Source organism: Rhamphochromis sp. 'chilingali' (genome assembly GCF_963969265.1).
Source record: "Rhamphochromis sp. 'chilingali' genome assembly, chromosome: 19".
NCBI classification, from domain to species: Eukaryota; Metazoa; Chordata; class Actinopteri; order Cichliformes; family Cichlidae; genus Rhamphochromis; species Rhamphochromis sp. 'chilingali'.
The window spans coordinates 17,747,962-17,766,327 of NC_137946.1; the positions used below are offsets into that span (position 1 = coordinate 17,747,962).

Genomic DNA, 18,366 nt, shown 5'->3' on the forward strand with positions numbered 1-18,366 from the left:
CTGAAATATTGAAAATTGACGATATAGTGAAATTCCAAACAGCACAAATTCTATTCAAAGCAAAAAATAAAGAACTGCCAGGTAATATTCAGAGTATGTTTTTTTTGAAAGAAGGAAGTTATAATTTAAGGGGTTTTTGTAACTTCAAAACAATGAAGGTACGTACTACAAGAAAAGGCTTTTGTGTTTCTGTTCAAGGAGTGAAACTATGGAACAAACTGAATATGGAATTAAAGCAATGTCCAAACATAAAACTGTTCAAAAAGAGTTATAAAAATATGATCTTCTCGATCTATAAAGAAAAGGAAAATATTTAAATTAAGTGAATGTCTCTATTTAAAAACAAACAAACAAAAAATTCATGATGTGATATTATAGTATATAGTATATCAGAAATCTGTTCACTATTTTTATTACAAATTATATCAGTAAGGAAGCTGACTAAATATTCACTGATAATTTATGGGACAGGGGTGGGATTAAATAAGTGTATACTTCTTCCCACTCCCTTTCAACATGTAAATTAATCAGAATGTTTTTTTGTATGTAATTTGTATAGTATATTTTTTTTTCTCTCATTTCTTTTCTAAATGTACTTGTATATTGTTCACATGTTGAAATAAATTACCAATCAATCAATCAATTATTTTCAAATTTACGTAATTTTATCAAACAAAATTTATTTTTTGTTTTTCCCATTTCATTTTCTGAAAGTTGAGTCCAATTTGATGCCTATCAGATGTTTTGAGTCTGCCAGGAAAATTTGAAAAAAGAGAAAAAAAAGACGCTTAATTAAAACAATTAAGCAAGTTTTGTCTTAACTTTGAACTTAACACAAATGAATATTTCACATTTGTCCAATTACAGCTCTGCCTAAAACAATTTGAAATATTTGAGAATCTAATATTAGAAGAACAAGAATTCAAAGCCACTCTGTGCTCCTGCAAGTAGGGCACTGGTTTTGCCTCTTGAACAGAGCTTTTGTAAACCCATTCTCAACAATCTGCTGCAGAAGCTTTGTGTGACATCTACTATGGGAACATTTTGTCACCGACACAAATGCTGTTTATAAAAACAAAAGAAACTGCATCTGGAAAAAAAAGTCACTGTAACCTAGGATTTGTTAGGTTGGCAGTCTGTAAATCCCCCCCACACAAACAAGAGATAGTTAAAAGCTCTTTTCTTTATACACAGTGCATGAATATCTCAGCAGCAAACTAAACCCTGAATGCTTGTTGTGTAAAGCAGTCGGATAAACAAAGAGCTGTAAAAAGAGCTTTAGGGCAACTAAAGCATTTAGTGTAAACACTGTTAACTGCACTTTTACAGATGTGCAATGTTTAAAAAGCTCAACATATTAAGTAGTTTTGTCAAACTGGTTAGTTTCCCTGTTTTTGTCAGACATAGGCCCTTCTAACTTACAGCAGTGGCGGCTGCTGACTCCAGCACAAAAATGTCTTTAATGACTTCATCTTTTACAGAACAAGTGAAGCATCTGCAAAAACACTGCAAACAACGAGCTCAGCAAAACAGCAGAATAAAAGTTTGCCTTCTCCAAGTTTACTTCCCACCTGTTTATAATCTGAAATTTTAAAAAGTCATTAAATATTCAGCATCCATGTAGAGTATGATTTGAGTGAAAATAGCATGCAATTTTCATTTATAAATGATAAACCTACATGAATAATCATTGGAAAATCTAATGCTGAATGGTTATCCCATTTTAAAATAATTCAGAGATTAAGTGGCATGAAAAAAAGCAAAAAAAAAAAGTGATAAAACATTAAAAAACTATTTACATGTGAGTTCATGATACTAGACTCGCATTTAAAATCCAAAAGTAACCTCTTTGTAAACCCAAAAGCCTACACATCAGCGAGAGTGGTATATCGAGTAACAAATGACACTATATGACCATTTGGTAGCAACTTGTCAGGACAGGTAGCCATACTCTATATCATACCCTGCTTCATCATCTAGATTAAAATAAACATGGGCTGCACTAAAGAAGCTTCTTCGTGCAGCCTGTTGGTCAGTAAAAGAATGTGGTTTAAGATCAGTACATGTTTATTTATGTTATTTTCAGACCTAGCAATAGCAGATTTGCTTGGGTACTTGGCTATGCAGAATGGAGAATTATAGGTATACAATACAAATGTGCTTGCAACCTTCACAAAAGCAAAGTCCAAGTAGCCTGACAGTTAACCCGATATGCCAGGGTAGAATTTAAACAAAACACTTGGTTTCATATTACTATAAGGAAGCTCTTTGTATGGTAAGAGTTCTCCGTGATTTTCTCAGTGGCAGTTTGAAGGCGAGCCGAGAACAACACAGACAAGATTAGACCCAGTGACTGGTTGTTCCATATACTTTTTGAAACTACCTACAGGACCAATGTTCAACCATACTGGTTCGTTCAGCCAGCAATCCCATGAAATTAGCTGATCTTATTACCAGTACACATCACTCATGCAACCTAGGGTAGGCTATTTCAGATGCTTCAGGCTGTATACACTTCCTGCAAGCCACTTTGCAAACACACCTCCCCCTAGCTCCTCCACATCATGCTTTCTGATTTAATCAACTGTTTCTGTTGTCATTGTCTCCTTTGCTCTGGCTCCTGTTCCCACCTTAGGCTTTCTACGTTTGCAAAGGGAAGTCTCAGGACAGATACTTACTGCCAAATATAAATAACTATAGATAGAAAAACAAACTTATTTGAACTAAATGGGTCTTGACACAACTACACTGACTGCCTAATACAATAGTCACTAATAGTCACTGTTTGACTAAAAACTGGTCAGTAAGACGATTTATTTAACAGCTTAAAAAAAACAGCACAGTTAAATTAATCTGTTTTTATATGGGCAAATTGGTGATTTGTTTATCTTCAGGGTTGAATTCGATAATGAGTGAGTAGAACATTGAAGGAAGTACGAAAACAGCTTTGCGTCAGCCTGAAAGGAAGGTGGGAAGAGGACCATCAGGGGAATCAATAGCTGCATTGTTACTTGGAGTAAGGTGAACATTCGAACACAGCACGTCTGTCAGACACACAAAGGCCAAACTCTCTGCACTGAGCACTCATGAAAAGCTGGTGTACAACACAAGTGAAGACAGAACAAGACAGATCTACTTTACTCTACTTTGTCCTCTTTCTGTCCTTTCTTTGTCATCTCTGTTTGGGTGTCTGCATAGCTCCAGGACAAAAAAAACAAACACAAAAAAGGCCTTTGGACTCCTCATCTGGTCATAGCCCTTGATAGAGGAAGCGAGACAGGAGGTAACACCTGGCTCTCCACCAGCTGCCTTGGGGCATAGAGTCTCACACATTAATTCTCTGAAGTGAGAGGATCTGTCAGCAAATCAAACACATACACACACTAATGCTTAAGGCATACATATGTGCACAAACTCACAGCTGCACAAACATACACATACAAAACTCTCACAGCTGCACAGACACACACACGCATAGACAGACTAAGTTGCATCTCGAGGGACGATAGCCTTAGCAACCGGAGCTGTGTCGGTTATTCCTCCCCTCGCTTTAACATTTTCTATGTCCCTCTGTTACATTTTTATGGACATGTGATCCAAATCTCAAAACAACTGAAGCGACAAGAGTTACTTTGAGCTGTTTTAAAAGAATTTGCAAAGATTTTTTTTTTCTTTTTGCATGAAATCCCTACATGGTTCTCAATTACAGACCTCAGATCTCACAATGGTGCCCTGCTTAAAAAGAGATGCTCCCCCCCCCCCCCCCCCCCCCCCCCCCAATTCGTTTTTTCTTTGACTTTGTGTCGTGCTGGGAAGAAAATCTGCTGTGTGCCCACCATTTTAAAGACGGATGCAGGCAAATGATTCCAGGCTTCCAGACCCACTGATTTGCTTGTATTTGAGGTGAGAGAGGAAATCAATAGAAGAAGGAAATAGAAAACGCACCTGTAGCGGCAGTGCTATTTTAAAGAAAATAATGTCAAAACATCATTTAAGAGAAGCCACATTAATGAATAGACTTAAATTAAATGTATCTGACATTTAATTGTGTGTAGTGATTTAACGGTCCTGTTTAGGCAACAGACATTTCTCTAGCACAAATAGACTTCAAAGCGATTGCCACAGGGATTTTACTTTAGAAACATGAACAGGTAGAAACAGAGGCTGCAGCCTGACTGCTCATCACTGCATTTGTTACCTGCTGAAGTTCAGGGTCTGGCTGCTGGGCTGGGGAGGCATTCACTCATGTTTAAAATCATTTTGGGTTCTTGGCTAGCGTTCGCAGCATAATGCAGTTGTTTCTATTGTGGATGCAGTTTGGACCATTGTGCGCTCGTCCTTTTGTGCAAGAAAAATAAAAGAAATTTCCCTGTCCAGGTTGCAGACTGTGCCATTATTTCCCTCCTCCGATGCACCAGCTGAATGTAGTGCAAGTGGGATCGATGAGCAGCCAGACTGACAATTCCCCACAAAAATGAACAACTGCGAACTGGTTCTCTACAAGAACCTGTTCTCGATTCTTATCCCTACTCATCATGGTCATGAATATTACGGTAATTTTAGTATTTTTATGATTTGAAGTTTGAATTTATTTGGATTTTGTCTAATACACACAGGGTCAAAAGTGTACATGCAGGCTCAAAGACATACACTCAAGTTGTCCTGAATGTATTTTAACTTGATAGACAAATTTGTACAAGTAGAAAATCCAACAAAATTTAAGAAGATTTGTAGATTCACACAAGTTGGGAATGTCTTTTGCAGCCATTTCTAAACAACTGGAGATCAGAAGATCATTAATTCAAAAAACTGTACATAAGTACAAGTTATTTGGGCGTGCCACCATGCCACAGGTTTGGAAGGGGAGCCAAACAGTCACCCTCATATGAAAGGAAATTGGTTAGGATGTTCAAGAAAACCACTAAGGCTCAACCCTTCCACGAACTGGAAGCTAGTGGAACACCAGCATCACTGTCCACACTGAAGGAGTTTTTCTTTACCACAGACTGAGAGAGTGATGACCAAGAAAGAAGCCAAATGGACACCTTCAAGCTCGCCTGACAAGCAAAATGCCTTCTGGAGAAATGGTTTCTCAAGACTGACCTCATGAAAAATGGTTTTGGAAAAGATGAAGCAGCCTAATGTTTAGCTTCTTGAATGGCCTCCCCAAAGCCCTGACCTCACCCCTATTGACAATTTGCGTATTCATTATTGCATTTTTCTCCAGTAAAATCATTCCATTTTGGTAAAAAGACCAGTTCAGAGAAATCACCAGAAGCCCAAAATTACCATAACACTCATACCCCTGAACAGGGTATGGAAACGTTTAACATAAAAAACATAAAATAACTTATAATATTGTGTTAATGACTTAAAACCCTGATAAACTGTTCTCCACATGTTGTTACATTTAGTACAAAACATTATTATCAAAGTTTAAAAGTGCCTGAGAATTCTGAAAGTCGGGAGAAAAGTGGTTTAAAAAGCAAACAGCTTCACTAATGCCTATCACATCAGTGGTTTGGATCACACTGCTTTTGCAGAAATTCCCTTTCAAAAACACCAAAAAGTGCAACAATAAACTTACTGTACTCGGCTAACCCTTGCAATGAGTAAAAGTGAGTAATGAGTAATAGTGTGTTTTAAGTAATAGGAGCCGTTGCTGAATTATCATTCAAACAGCAGACACAGTACAAGTGATGGAGTCAGGCATTATGCAAACCAGGTTCTAAGCTTAATGCTATAATACCGAAGGACATCTAATCTACTGCAACATACACACAGTAGATTTGATCTCTGCATTTTAAATGCTGTTAGTTTTCACACAACGGTAAAGCAAATTTATTTGTATAGCACCTCTGAATGAAAAGGTCATGGAAGTACTTAACAGGAGACATTAAATCATGAAGATAATAAAGGCAAAGACAAAATTTAGTAATCTTAAAATGAAATACAAGAAGATAAATGTAATAAAAATAACATTTTTATTGGAGACAAGCTTCATTACCAAAGGAGTCAAAATATTCTGCAATGAAATCCAGCCCTTTATATGCAAAACTCGTGTGATCAACAGATGGCACTGCAGACAGGAAGGCAGGAAGACCACTGGCCAAAAACATGAAAAACGAAAATCCAAGGGCAAAATCAACCAGATTAGATTAGAAAGAAGAGGGAGTTGCAGTGACAATCTGACAAACATAGACACAGACTGTATTCACAGCAGGGAGAGAAGGGTAATATGGTACACAAACACTAACGAGGGCAGGGAAAAGAACAAAGGAGGGATATACAACACAGAAAACCACACGAGGAACCAAACTTTGAAATAAACAGCAAATAAACTTTAAAGGAGAACAAGAACAATCTCACACAGACACAAATGAGACAAAGACAGATGGTATACAGAAAAGGGAACAAAAAAAAACCATTCAGAAACACTAAATGTAAAACTAAGGACAGATCATTACAAAAACACTATGAAAGTATGAATAATTTTCTACAAATTAAATTTATTTCTGGGAGTTTATTCCAGACATAAATGTTTCTGAGCAGAGCTAAAACAATCACAGAGGGCTAGTAAAATCATAAATGTACTTTTATAAACTAACATTCGGATTATAAGATCATTTATCTGACAGACGGGAAGCAAGACCCGAATATCACACTGATAGTAATGAGGACTCTGAGTTCAGAATGATCAATTAGTGAAATGTCTCATTCTCTTTTCATGGAGACAGAGTCAGGCAAACTTATTTAAGAGAAAAGTACGTTTAAAGCAAATTTGGCTTTAAGTCTTCTGACATGAAATTTCTTTACTTCTTGGTGTCTGCTTAAGCTTTCAGAAGGCTGAATTGTATTTGGTTGGATGCTAATAATTAAATGTGGGTCTGAATTTAGACTATATTGAGTTTTCTGCCTTTGTTCTTTATTGCTATAGCGGGATAGAGAAAACCCAACATTGAGTTGTCTTTCTGTCCAGAATGATTCTTTCAGTTGGATATTTAATTGGACATGCAAGCAATTATTACCCATCATCCAAATTAAAAATAACAAAACACAGTGTTAGTCCATTAGCTCCTCAATCATGGACTCTGTTTCTACATAATGTTGGATTAGTTTTATAAAGCAGCTGTCCTTGTTTGCCACCATCACAGTTAATAAAGCTGATAGAGATCTGAATCATTTCAACCTAATAGTGTGCCATATTTGGATAAACGTGCTGAAATTAAAGTTAAATTAAAATTCCTTGGATGTTCAGTTTCTAAACAAAATGATGCAAAATTATTCTTAAAAAGTTGGAAGTTTATGATTTTTACAGACTTTCAATCAGCTGCTTCCTCTGAGTCATTTTTTCAACATTTTCAAGAAAAGCGTCCCAAATGCAAACACAATTTGAAGGTCTCTCCCTTTCGCTCTACCTTTAAGAGAAAGTCAGTATTGAATTTTGAGGAAAAAAGGTCTCTTTTATAGTCTCCTAAGCTCCAACTTATATAGACAGTAAGGTCCACCAAAATAACTCCTCCAGCAACAACAATGAGCTGCCTCAGGGGTCAAAAACTGCTTTCAACCTGAGTGGACAACTCATTGGACAAAGATTGCTTCCTATTTATAGAAGCGATTGCAAATTACTTCACGAAATGGTGTTAGTTAAGAAGGTATGCTGCTTGTCAGAACCCACAGGAAACTCATAAACATCCAGGCTATATATGAATCTTTAGAAAAATGTGTTAGAAGCGAAGGGATCCACTTTCCTGCATTTGAATGTGTTAAGGTATGCCAGTACATTTCTTCAGAACAAAGCCTGCTGTTTTATTATTCAGCCTAAGTTTTTCTTTTCCTTTCCCCCTGTCAGCTGGGAAAGTGATGGATTAATTTGTTCAAAAGCAAGTTTCAGCAATGTTAAATTACAACCACTTTTCTATTGCCTTTAAAAGCAGACATTCAATTTAGCAGCAGCCGTGCCACTCAAAAGTAGAGCTGAAGGTGACAGATAATAGGGAATGTGGTAATACGGTTTAAATGTATTATGTTGTTTTGAAAACTATTGAGATTTCCAGGGCAACCACTTCTGTTTGAGTGATAATAGCATGGTTACGGCAAAACCGAAAGAGCAGCCAGTGAGGGACTCTTTCATTGCCTTTAAAGGACTCAGAGGTAAAATGTGACTTTGAATGGTTTCTGTTATCAGACCCTCTAAATGCCCCTTAACTGTCATGGTTCAGTCCTCTAAAGAATCTTTAAACAGCACTTTTCAGTTGTGCTTTTATAGAAAGCACTATAAAAATATCAAACAAATCAAAAAGATATCACACAGGCCTCTGGAAACATTTTGTGCAAAATTAAATGGGTGGGGGGGAGTAGTATTACAGATATAGTTACATAAGCCTAAAATAACTGCGGGTAACTGCTATGTCCTCGACAGATCACTGCAGCTGAGTCAAACCTGCTCTTTCAAGATTCGAGGTTAGTGAACAGTGTACAGTAGCGCAGGATGTACTTAGAGATGACATGTGTGTATTCCGAAACAATCTGTTTATTCTCTCTGGGGTCTGGAGAGTGATATCTGAGCAGTGAGAGGCATTTCTGCTGCAGCAAGCCATGATTTCTTAGGAAGAACTGTTTACTTATCCTTGGCATCACTGGTATAGTGGAACCTCTAAGTAACCGCAGCGTGTTGATATTACACAGGAAACAGCTCTCAAAAGTCCCTGAAATTTGTACTAATTGCACTGTATTTGTATATAAGAAGACAATACCATTACTCTGGGGATATGTGCATGATTGCTTCATATTTAATGGTGTGTTTGCACATGAAACTAATGACAAATTCTATTTTAATCTTATTCTCAACAAATGCACACCAACCTCCACTTACAGGTTTAAGCTCTCAACAATCTAACCAAAAAGCAAAGGCATATTATGCATTTAGTTAAAGTTGGTTCAAAACTACGGGGAGGCACAAACCCAGCCAGAGGGGGATCACAAGCCGGGATAAATTGGAGGGTCACATCAGGAAGGACATCCAGTGTAAAATCAGTGCCAAATCGAGTATGCAGATGCGTCCGCTGAGGCAACCCTTCAGGAAATAAGAGAGCAGCCAAAAGTACTTTCTAGTTTACAAATAAGCTTAGTCTATCATGTGATATTTAGCCATTAAAAATTTGTAAGACAATTTTAAACTATAAAATTAAGTAAGGCAAGCTTCCTTCTTTGCAGTGTTTTTAGCACACATCCTGAGCTGTGAGGACAGTCATTCACCAGGCTTTCTTTATAAAGTGCCCCTGAAAAAAATAAGATCAATTCTTACATGATAACGTGATTTTAGAAAAGCACAATCCAAGCAGGAATTACTTGGACAAAAGGTATTCTGCAGAGCAGATTAGTTTTATATAAGAGAATTTTTAAGGCGACTCGTTTATCTTATGCAAAAGTGAAGGGATAGGAAATAAAATCCATTGTAGTTTTCCACCTACGACAGTGCCTAGCCAATATGAGGAAATAAAAAAGCAAATTACAATCCTTCACTGTGCGTTGCTGAGACAATCTTCTTCTTTTCTATAATTTTTGCTGACTGTAACAAATATGAACTGTGCGTGTTGGGGATCCGGGGTGGGGGGGCTCGGCCTCAACGCATCTCCAGGGACAACTGAGACAGATCAATTTTAATTACCCAGTAACCTCTCAGAGAGCATGAGCGTAATGATGAATCAAACAGCTTGGATGGCCACTCTTACCTCAGGGAACTCCCTGAACAACTGATACAAAATATAGCTCAACTCCCACGGATGCAAGCAGAGGAAAAGAGGGGTTATGAAAACCTTTAAGTTACTTTATGCAGTAAGGCTCGACTCAGCTAAAGGCTGGCAGAGGAGGTGAAGAGGAAACATGGGTCTAACCTGCGGCTGTGTGAGAGTGTGAGGGAGTGATATGAACAAGAAAGAGGGGGAGGAGACAGACGGACAGAGGGGATGCTGCAAAGGGAGCTGTCACTGCCAACTGGATGCTCATACTGGAATAGGAGCCATGTTACATTTCACAGACAAAGACGGTGCCTGTTTGCTTTGTAGCTACAGAAACTACCTGCCACACATTCTCCTGCCTAATCTCTCACCGTGACCAGAAAAATTGAACCGTCTCGACTGTACTACAGTCCTGCTTATTCATAAATGGCCAACTACAAAAGTTTTCATTGTGATAAGTTACTGCAAAAATCTAAGAGGACAGAAAAACACACACACCAAAAGCACAAAATGTGCTGCAGCAGCAGAGCAGTTCAAACCAACAGCTCTGTGCCCACTCTTCAGTATGCTCGAGCGTTTGTATTAACAAGTAAAGCAACACCGCATTTCTGATAAGGGTAATTCACCATTAGCAAGCATCTCTTGAACAAAAACAGAAAAGAAGCCCCCTGCTTTTGAATCCCTCTGCTACTGAAGCCATACTGTGTTTCGCCTTGAGGCAAAATTCAATCAACCAGTGTAAGAAGCGTTGCCTTCATTACAGCGAAATGTCTATAGTGTCACTAGGCAGCTTAAAACGATTTAAGAGGCAGGAGGAATCTTCTGCTGGTTTTCTACCCCTCTCCACATCGCATTACATGTTGTTTAAAAGTCTGTTCCAATCAATCCCCTTTAAAAGGCCTTTTATGGGAGCAGAATTAACCTCAGGGCTATTTTTAGAATCAAAAACATTTCATGTTTTCTGACCAGTCGGCCACACAAATGCTGTGTAGGAGAGGTATTTTAACGTGCTCTACACACAACCAAATCTGCCTCACACCTTCTTAAAAAAATGCTTATTCAAATACACAAATGTTATGTCTAAGAGTATTACTACTATAGCAGATTGCAATGACTGACTTTAAATTCCATGTCTTTGATTGAGCAGTAAAAATAAAATATTCCACGTTGATTTTGAATGTGTAATTCAATTAACTACCTTCTTTTCTGGATCAGCACTCAGCTGCTTTGGATGTATGTTCCTAAATCACTTTCAGGTGACTAATTCAAATTCATTGGGCTGTAAAACTGCAGGTGATCGTGCTTTAAAAGCAAGCGTTCCTTGTTCTGGTGATAGATCGTAATAATTATGAATGAACCAGATTTTAAAAAAAGGCTGAGTCGAGGGAGACAGAGAGTTGCTTTAAAGTAGCCTACATGTGGGATTCAGGGTGAGAGCAGGGAACCCTGCAGCCTCAAGGGTATAGTCATTTAATCTGACTCCACAGAGTACATCAAAGAAATTAGCAGCAGAGACATGACGCATTAAATTAATTTTAATTAAGAAATTTCTCAAGAGGATGCCGAAAGTGCAAATAGAGAAGGGGAGATTCTTTCTTTTTTTTCTTTGAAGACTAAGTTGACATGTATTTGTAAGCATGCATGAAACAAAGACCCTATCGAGCTATTACTGGTAATCCACTGTGTGTTGTTACAGTGAATATACCGTCCAGTATTTCTGAATGATTACGTTGACTAGCTGTGAATGAGCAAGAGCAGAGTACAAAGGAAGATGGATAAGCGGTCAAAGCCCATATATCTTTCTTGTATCCAGTCCGCACAAACAAAGTGTGGATCCAGTGTATCCGTCCTGGCAGAAGCAAACAGTGAATAATCAAACGCTCTCTGTAGCCAAATGAGTGTCCCCGGTGACATTTCATTGTGACCGGACCTGCAGTTTAAATGCATTTTCTGCCAACATAAACTCTCACACAGCAAAACACAAAGACTGGCCGGGAGACTCTTTGAACATGACTGTTTAAACTTTCAACAACGTTACACACTTTTAAGAAGAATTTACAACACAGCCAAATGTGTAAATCAGGGAGGGAGAGAGGAACTGTGTTTGAAGAAGGCCTGGTGAACTGTTTAGTGCCAAATCCAAGGACCTGAAGTTTGTCCAGGTCACTGATAATTAAGACAGAAGGGATGTGAGCTGCCTGAGTCAATTCTCTTCCTATAGGCATCCATAGTATAACTGACATAAACAAATCAGTAAAACACAGTGAACCTGGTTTAAGCCTGATTAGGTGATAAATCTCAAAGAGTTATTCTAGTAATTCCAATTCTTAAACATTCAAATAGTAAGTGAGTCCGGTGAATATTCTACATATGTCTCTTTTCTCTACATCAATTTGAGTTGAATTCCGAATATAAGTAATCCGGATTGATATTTATGTGATTTTTAGTGAATTTTCCTGGCTTCTGATGCTAATAAAATTCCCACAACTCATTGGATAAGCAGCTGAATGTGAAGGTGGAATCATGTAGTTTGTCAAGTGTAACTTTCATTCAGTGGAAGTGAGACTAAACGCCTGGCTGACTTGCTTGCTAAGATGTTTTTTTTTCTCCCTTTCCTCTTGCAGTGCCACTGTGTTCGATGCGTCTCCAAGTGCGCACAACCCGTCTGCAGCAGCATTATTCCGCAGACCGCCTGCCAGGCATCTGGCTGCTCTGCGTTTATTTCTGGAGGCGCTGCTTTTCGCTCAATCACCTCCAACAGGTGGATAAGAACACTGGTGGATGTACACCCTGGGGAAAACTGGAGGCGTTGAAAAACCAGGTGTAATCCACCGAGGGAACTTGGTTGTTGTTGCCTATTTTCGTCTCCAGAATTTGTTGCGCGGTGAGTTTAATGCGGTGTGAGCCGGTCTGCGTTTTTTCCCGCACCTCCTCCTTAAAAGACGGAATGGAAATCGTGATTAAACCTGACCAAATGTGGATTCTCAGGAGGAGTGCTAAGAAGTATCCAAAAAACGAGAAGGAAGAATGCGTACTACACTAAAAAAAAAAAAAAAAAAAAAACAGGAAAAAGACGCGCTGACATCTCTAACACTAACAAGCGGGATTTTAACACTGCTGTTTCTACATTTATGGGGATACAAATTCCAAGAAGTTGAGGCGAATTATTTTCATGCTGTTTTCCACAGGAAGACCACTGAGCTCCCTGAGCGAAGTTCCAATGTCCATCATCCCAAAGGTTTGTCATTTGCTTCTGTGTACTACTACTGATCTTTGACTATATAAGGCTCTTCAGCAGACAAGAGTAAGGCATGTTACCCTCGGAAGGTTTCTGATAAAAAATTAAAACCGTGGCAGTTTAATGATTGTTTTTACTGTAAGCGCAGGATGGGCTTTAAATATGCTGCATGGTCTGTTGGAAATCCATTCGATGCTGCTTGAGAACTACAACTTTCAGAATAAAAGATTCCCTGCCGTGGCGTTGGTGCGCTGCTGCACCGTGTAATCAAACAGCTGAGATTTCCCATTTCCAAGTAATGAATTGAATTCGGCAAACTCATTAGGGGAAGAGAGCCAGTGCACAGAAAGGCTACCTCTGTATGTGCGCGCGCGTGTGCGTGCGTGGTTGTGTGTATTGGCTCGTGCGCTACTGAGCGTGGGCGCCTGCGTGTGCGTTTCAGTATTTGCACACAGAGCTATGAGCAGGCCGTACCTTTTGTAGCGTTTCTGCTTGGTTGGCAGCTTCCCTTAATAGCGGCTGTCTTTTGAGGCAATTTCTGTCGCAGGTTCAAGCAAGCACCAGAAAATATAACATAACCCTCACATTGCAATATGTAGCCTGATCTAATCTGTGTGTCAGATAAACACTAAAACACACTCTTGTCTAAAACATTATAATATTTTGGCAAACAAATGCAAACCAATATAGTTAGGTCACAGAGAACCCCGATGACGTAACTTACTGTGTTGTTTTTGAGCAAAATTAAATTATAATTTTGTTTTTTTAAACACAGATATACATTGTTTTGTTTGGCTTGTCCTTTGCTACTTGTTTTTATCGTAAACCACTTGTTGTACTGAAAGCAGAGTTTAGTTTTCTGCTAAACAGACTCCTTATGTTGACAGTTGCATGCAATTACTTATACAGGTAAACTGGTCTCTGTAAAATCAAACTAAGGATCTCAGATGAGGTATGAAGTGCTGCCATCAAAATGCAGGTCCAGGCAGGATCAAAGGAAAATATTGTTTTCCTTTAATATTATCCACTTTTAATACTTTTACCCTCAATCTTAAACATTCTCTGCTCCTATAGATGATCAATCATGTTCAACATCTGAATTCTTAACAGCAGACTGAAAAAAAAGTTCTCACACCTAAAACTGAAAGCATAACCAATCACACAGCTTGTTTATTTAAATTAAATCTTTGTTACAGTGTTTTACAAAGTACCCTTATCCTCCTTTTAACTGTGGCTAATGCTAGAAGATTGATATCACACTGATGATTATGAGAGAAGGACTTGACCACTTGAAGCAGATTAACTCAGAAAGACAGGAAACACAGGGGAAACAAACTATATCCAAACCTACCATGTTCTCATATCAGTAAAAGAGCCAATAATGATAGCATCAAAAGTTTTGAACTGTGCCTTTAAATGTGCTATTTTAGGATGTGGGACTATGGGCACAGCATGAATATTTTTACTCATATTTATTAAAGAAATCGCTGCATTTCGGCTTGTTCTCATAAACTAATTAGCTGCTGCGGGTCCAATCATTATTTTTCAGATAGATGCAGTAATGAGTTGTCCTGAGACGGTGGGAAGAGAGAGAGGGGAGCCTTTAGGCACTAACTACTTGAACCTCTTGTTTTTTGTTATGTTTACGACTGTGCAACGTTTTCCACTTAATGTTGTTTTTGACTCACCTGGTTTATATTTCGCCCTCATCTCCAGCACTTTCTGTGTTCTTGTCTGCTTTGCTCATTTCAGTTTTAAATTCTCAGAGGGCTGTCAGAATATCTTGGAAATATGTTCAGAGGTGACAGTCGACACATCCGCACAGATGCTAGTTTTCAGTCATTATTATGGTTGCTCCAGTTTTGAATTTTAAAATGGGTTTGTGACAGAAGCATTGTACTAAAGCTGCTTTTCACATGATTTAAACAATATTATCTCATCTTTTTATCTACATTCAGTATTTCAATGTTACAATATATTTAGAGATGTTTTAGATTGTGAAGAAACCAGGGACCAGAGGAAATAAAACAAAGTGCATATTATTTGAGAAGATGCAACGTGTCAGTCAACTAGTAATGATTAAGCACATTACATAAAGCAGTTAGAAACTTGAGATTTAATGAATCGTACCATCCAGTGCAGCTGCAAGTATTTCCTGCAGTGTGTGCTGTGTATCGTGATGGCTGTTTGTGAAACATGTTCAGCAGGAGCAGCCGCTGTCATGTCTACACTTGATCTTTCTGCTTTATATTAGAGCTCTCTAACAGGACACCAGAGGAAAACAATGCAGTGGAGGTGTTTTTGATTTCTTTCCTACCTCACAACTTAAACATTTTTATCCTTGATTTTTGCCAGCATGTAAACATTGCCTGGCGTTAGATTCTGAGCATTTGAAACTTACTAAATGCTACAAGAACAATAAAAGGCAATTTTTTCTTTATTTCCAAATAAAACCATAATATTTAAATGGTTTATCATGTGTTGAGCTCGACATCTGTCTAGACTGTTCTCCACCTCTCACCCGATGACAGCTGACTCCTGACTGTCTTATTCCACTTGTCTACTTGTCATCTTATATTATATTTCTTCATTATTTATATTACATTTAAAATGACCTTTTATTCAACCGTAATTCTTGCACAGTTTGTAGGAAAACGCTTATAAACAGGCAGTTCTTAATTAGATCATGTAGCGCATGTAATAAATGGAGAGGGGTCAACTACTACTGTAGCTTCATCTCAGTATTACAGCCCTTTCTGCTCTGCATGTGTATCCGCTGTCCTCTCTTTTCCTTCTTTTCCTACTTGTTATGCAAAAACCAACAACAAGCTTATTCTACAGCTTTGTCTCTATCCTCTCTAGTGTGAACCCCGCCAGCCCAGCAGCAGCTGTAGCAGTGTTAACAGGGTGCTGGTCAGCTGAAGCTTAGAGAGATGTCACAGCTCTACTACCGGCGGACTGACAGCTCCTCATACCGGGACCGAATCCCGTTGAGAATTGTGCGGGCCGAGTCGGAGCTGTCACCTTTAGAGAAAGCCTACCTTGGAGCCGTCGAGAAAGGGGACTATGCGAGTGTCAAGCAAGCGCTTGAGGTGTGTGTGTTTGGGTGGAGGAATGGAGAAACTGACTGATAAAGGGACGAATTAATGCAGATGCATCAAGCTCAAAATTATGGATGAGGGAATGGCTCAATATTAAAGCGTTAATGTAATTTGATTGACGTGGAAGAGATTGGAAGATTCATGGGCAGGATGCAAAGTCACAATAATTGCTATGCATTTCAAATAATACGCAGGCTCTTTATAGAAACCAGTAGCAGAGACAAAGTGTTGGCAGGGAGCAGCTGCTTTGTAGTCCCGTAGCAACGGAGAGGCTGAAAATTGTAATATATCAGGACATGTCATCTAGCAATATAGTGACAAATGACATCACGATCCACAATAACAATTTGTGATAGTTTGCCCGCTTGGCTTGTCCATATAGAGATTAAGAAGGGACATCTGCATTCTTACAACTTCCTTTTTGTTGTGATATTTCTTAAAATATTGCGTTTGTAGGCAGCTAATGACAGAAAGCTACTTACAAAACAGTAAGTTAAAAAAGAAAAGTATAAAGTGTAAAATTAATGCAGCAGAAACATGGGGTACTCTTATTCCTACATTCCCCACAATTCAACGTGACTGCCAACAGTTCAACTGATATTGAGTTGTGTTATGCCATCAGTAGTGGCGAGCTTAGTCTTGTGCTGCTAGCTTCAAATGCAGATACAAAAGAGTGAGCTACAGAGATCTGGTAAACTCACTCCCACTCCACTCCTCCAGATTCAGAGGAAAAACTACAAACTTTTAGTAGCTTGTTCAGTTACAAAAGGTGCGAAGAGTTTACAGTTCCTTTCAAAAATGTTCATTCCCTGTGTGTCTTCCTCCATAATCTGAACCCCAGAGTCCCAGAGTATGTCTTGAAACAAACTCTGGCTTTCAATCACTTTATTTTGGCAGGAGGCTGAGATCTACTTCAAGATCAACATCAATTGCATCGACCCTCTCGGCCGCACAGCTCTGCTGATCGCCATTGAGAACGAGAACCTGGAAATCATCGAACTCTTGCTGAGCTTCAACGTGTATGTCGGTGACGCCCTGCTGCATGCAATTCGCAAGGAAGTGGTGGGAGCTGTGGAGCTGCTGCTAAATCACAAGAAGCCGAGTGGTGGCATGCAGGTGAGGAAGGGACTGAGGAAAGTGGAAAGAGTTGCATATTAACATAAATTTACAAGAGCCACAAGCGCCTCTCTGCCGAGACTGTTCTCGGCTGTCCAGGTTGGAGACATGCTAGCAGGGAAACAATAGTTGACATTTATTTTCTCTCCAAGTTATTAGCTTTTTTTTGTTTTTTTTGCTTTTCCAACGAATTGTTTTATGTTTCTGTCCTTTTAGTAGTTAATTGCATTTTTTAATTTTGAGTTTTGTTTTTTGGTTTTTTTTTTTTTTTTTTGCTGTTTTTAAGTGCAGTGTTTAATCCATTTGTGTGCCAGGACCTGTGCCAGTTTCATTTGTAGCCAACATAATAACATTCTCCTGGCTAGTACAGTGTACCATTTAATAAATGCACCGCCTTTATCATTTATCGTAAGCTGAATGCCTGCATTAATGAATGATTAACATTTTTTTAAAAATCCTTTACTCTTTATGTTTAGAGCATTACTTCCAAAGTATTCCCACCTTAAAGCTGCAAATGGCAAAAAGAGCCGGAATATACAGGTGCAGCTCTCATCCTCCCTTTGCCCTCTACTCTCTCCACCCTCAGGCCCTCCCACTAAAAGAGCACTTTTGATACTGTGAGCTGCATCAACATTAAATTGAATTAGACACAGCTGTGCCTGATTGTTTGGATGCCGTTTGCAGAAGGCTTAAATATTTGCAACATTCAATTCAAACATTTAACCTTCATCAACAAAACCTATCCAGTCACTATGAATATGGTTAGATAAAAGAGGGAAACGTCCTGCAAACACAGAATTTTGAAAAGTTTTCTTTCAGTGTCAAATAGAGATGTTCAAAGGTAAATCAGAGTCTTGCCACTGGCAAGAAATCATTCCTAAGCACAGCATGGTAGAGCAATAAGACAAATAATGGTCCTAAACGGCGTTGTATTCTAATTGACACCACATGCAAACTGACTAAGTTAGCAGTCCTGTTTTCAGTATGGTACTGTATTTTTCGGAACATAAGGCGCACTGGATTATAAGGTCCATTAAGTGAAGCAAAACAGTCAGATAAGTCAAACTTTACTCAACTCATTCTTCTAGCTTCCTCCACTTCCATACCATTGATTCATTAATGTTGAATTCTCTCGCACCTGCTCTATTCCCATGTTGTTGCAGTATAATAA

General features: G+C 38.6%; 1 protein-coding gene across 2 annotated transcripts in view; it reads left to right on the forward strand.

The window, feature by feature from the left end:
- Window positions 1-12,399: 12,399 nt before the first annotated feature.
- trpc4a (transient receptor potential cation channel, subfamily C, member 4a) overlaps window positions 12,400-18,366 on the forward strand; it is a 31,571-nt gene continuing 25,604 nt past the window's right edge. The window contains exons 1-4 of one of the 2 annotated variants that reach the window (XM_080867129.1): window positions 12,539-12,624; window positions 12,929-12,978; window positions 15,841-16,070; window positions 16,977-17,195. In XM_080867129.1, the coding sequence (XP_080723255.1) occupies window positions 15,912-16,070; window positions 16,977-17,195 (378 nt within the window). In that variant the 5' untranslated portion in view covers window positions 12,539-12,624; window positions 12,929-12,978; window positions 15,841-15,911. Of the gene's footprint in view, window positions 12,625-12,928; window positions 12,979-15,840; window positions 16,071-16,976; window positions 17,196-18,366 lie in introns of both variants that reach the window. The other variant, XM_080867130.1, reaches the window with a different exon arrangement.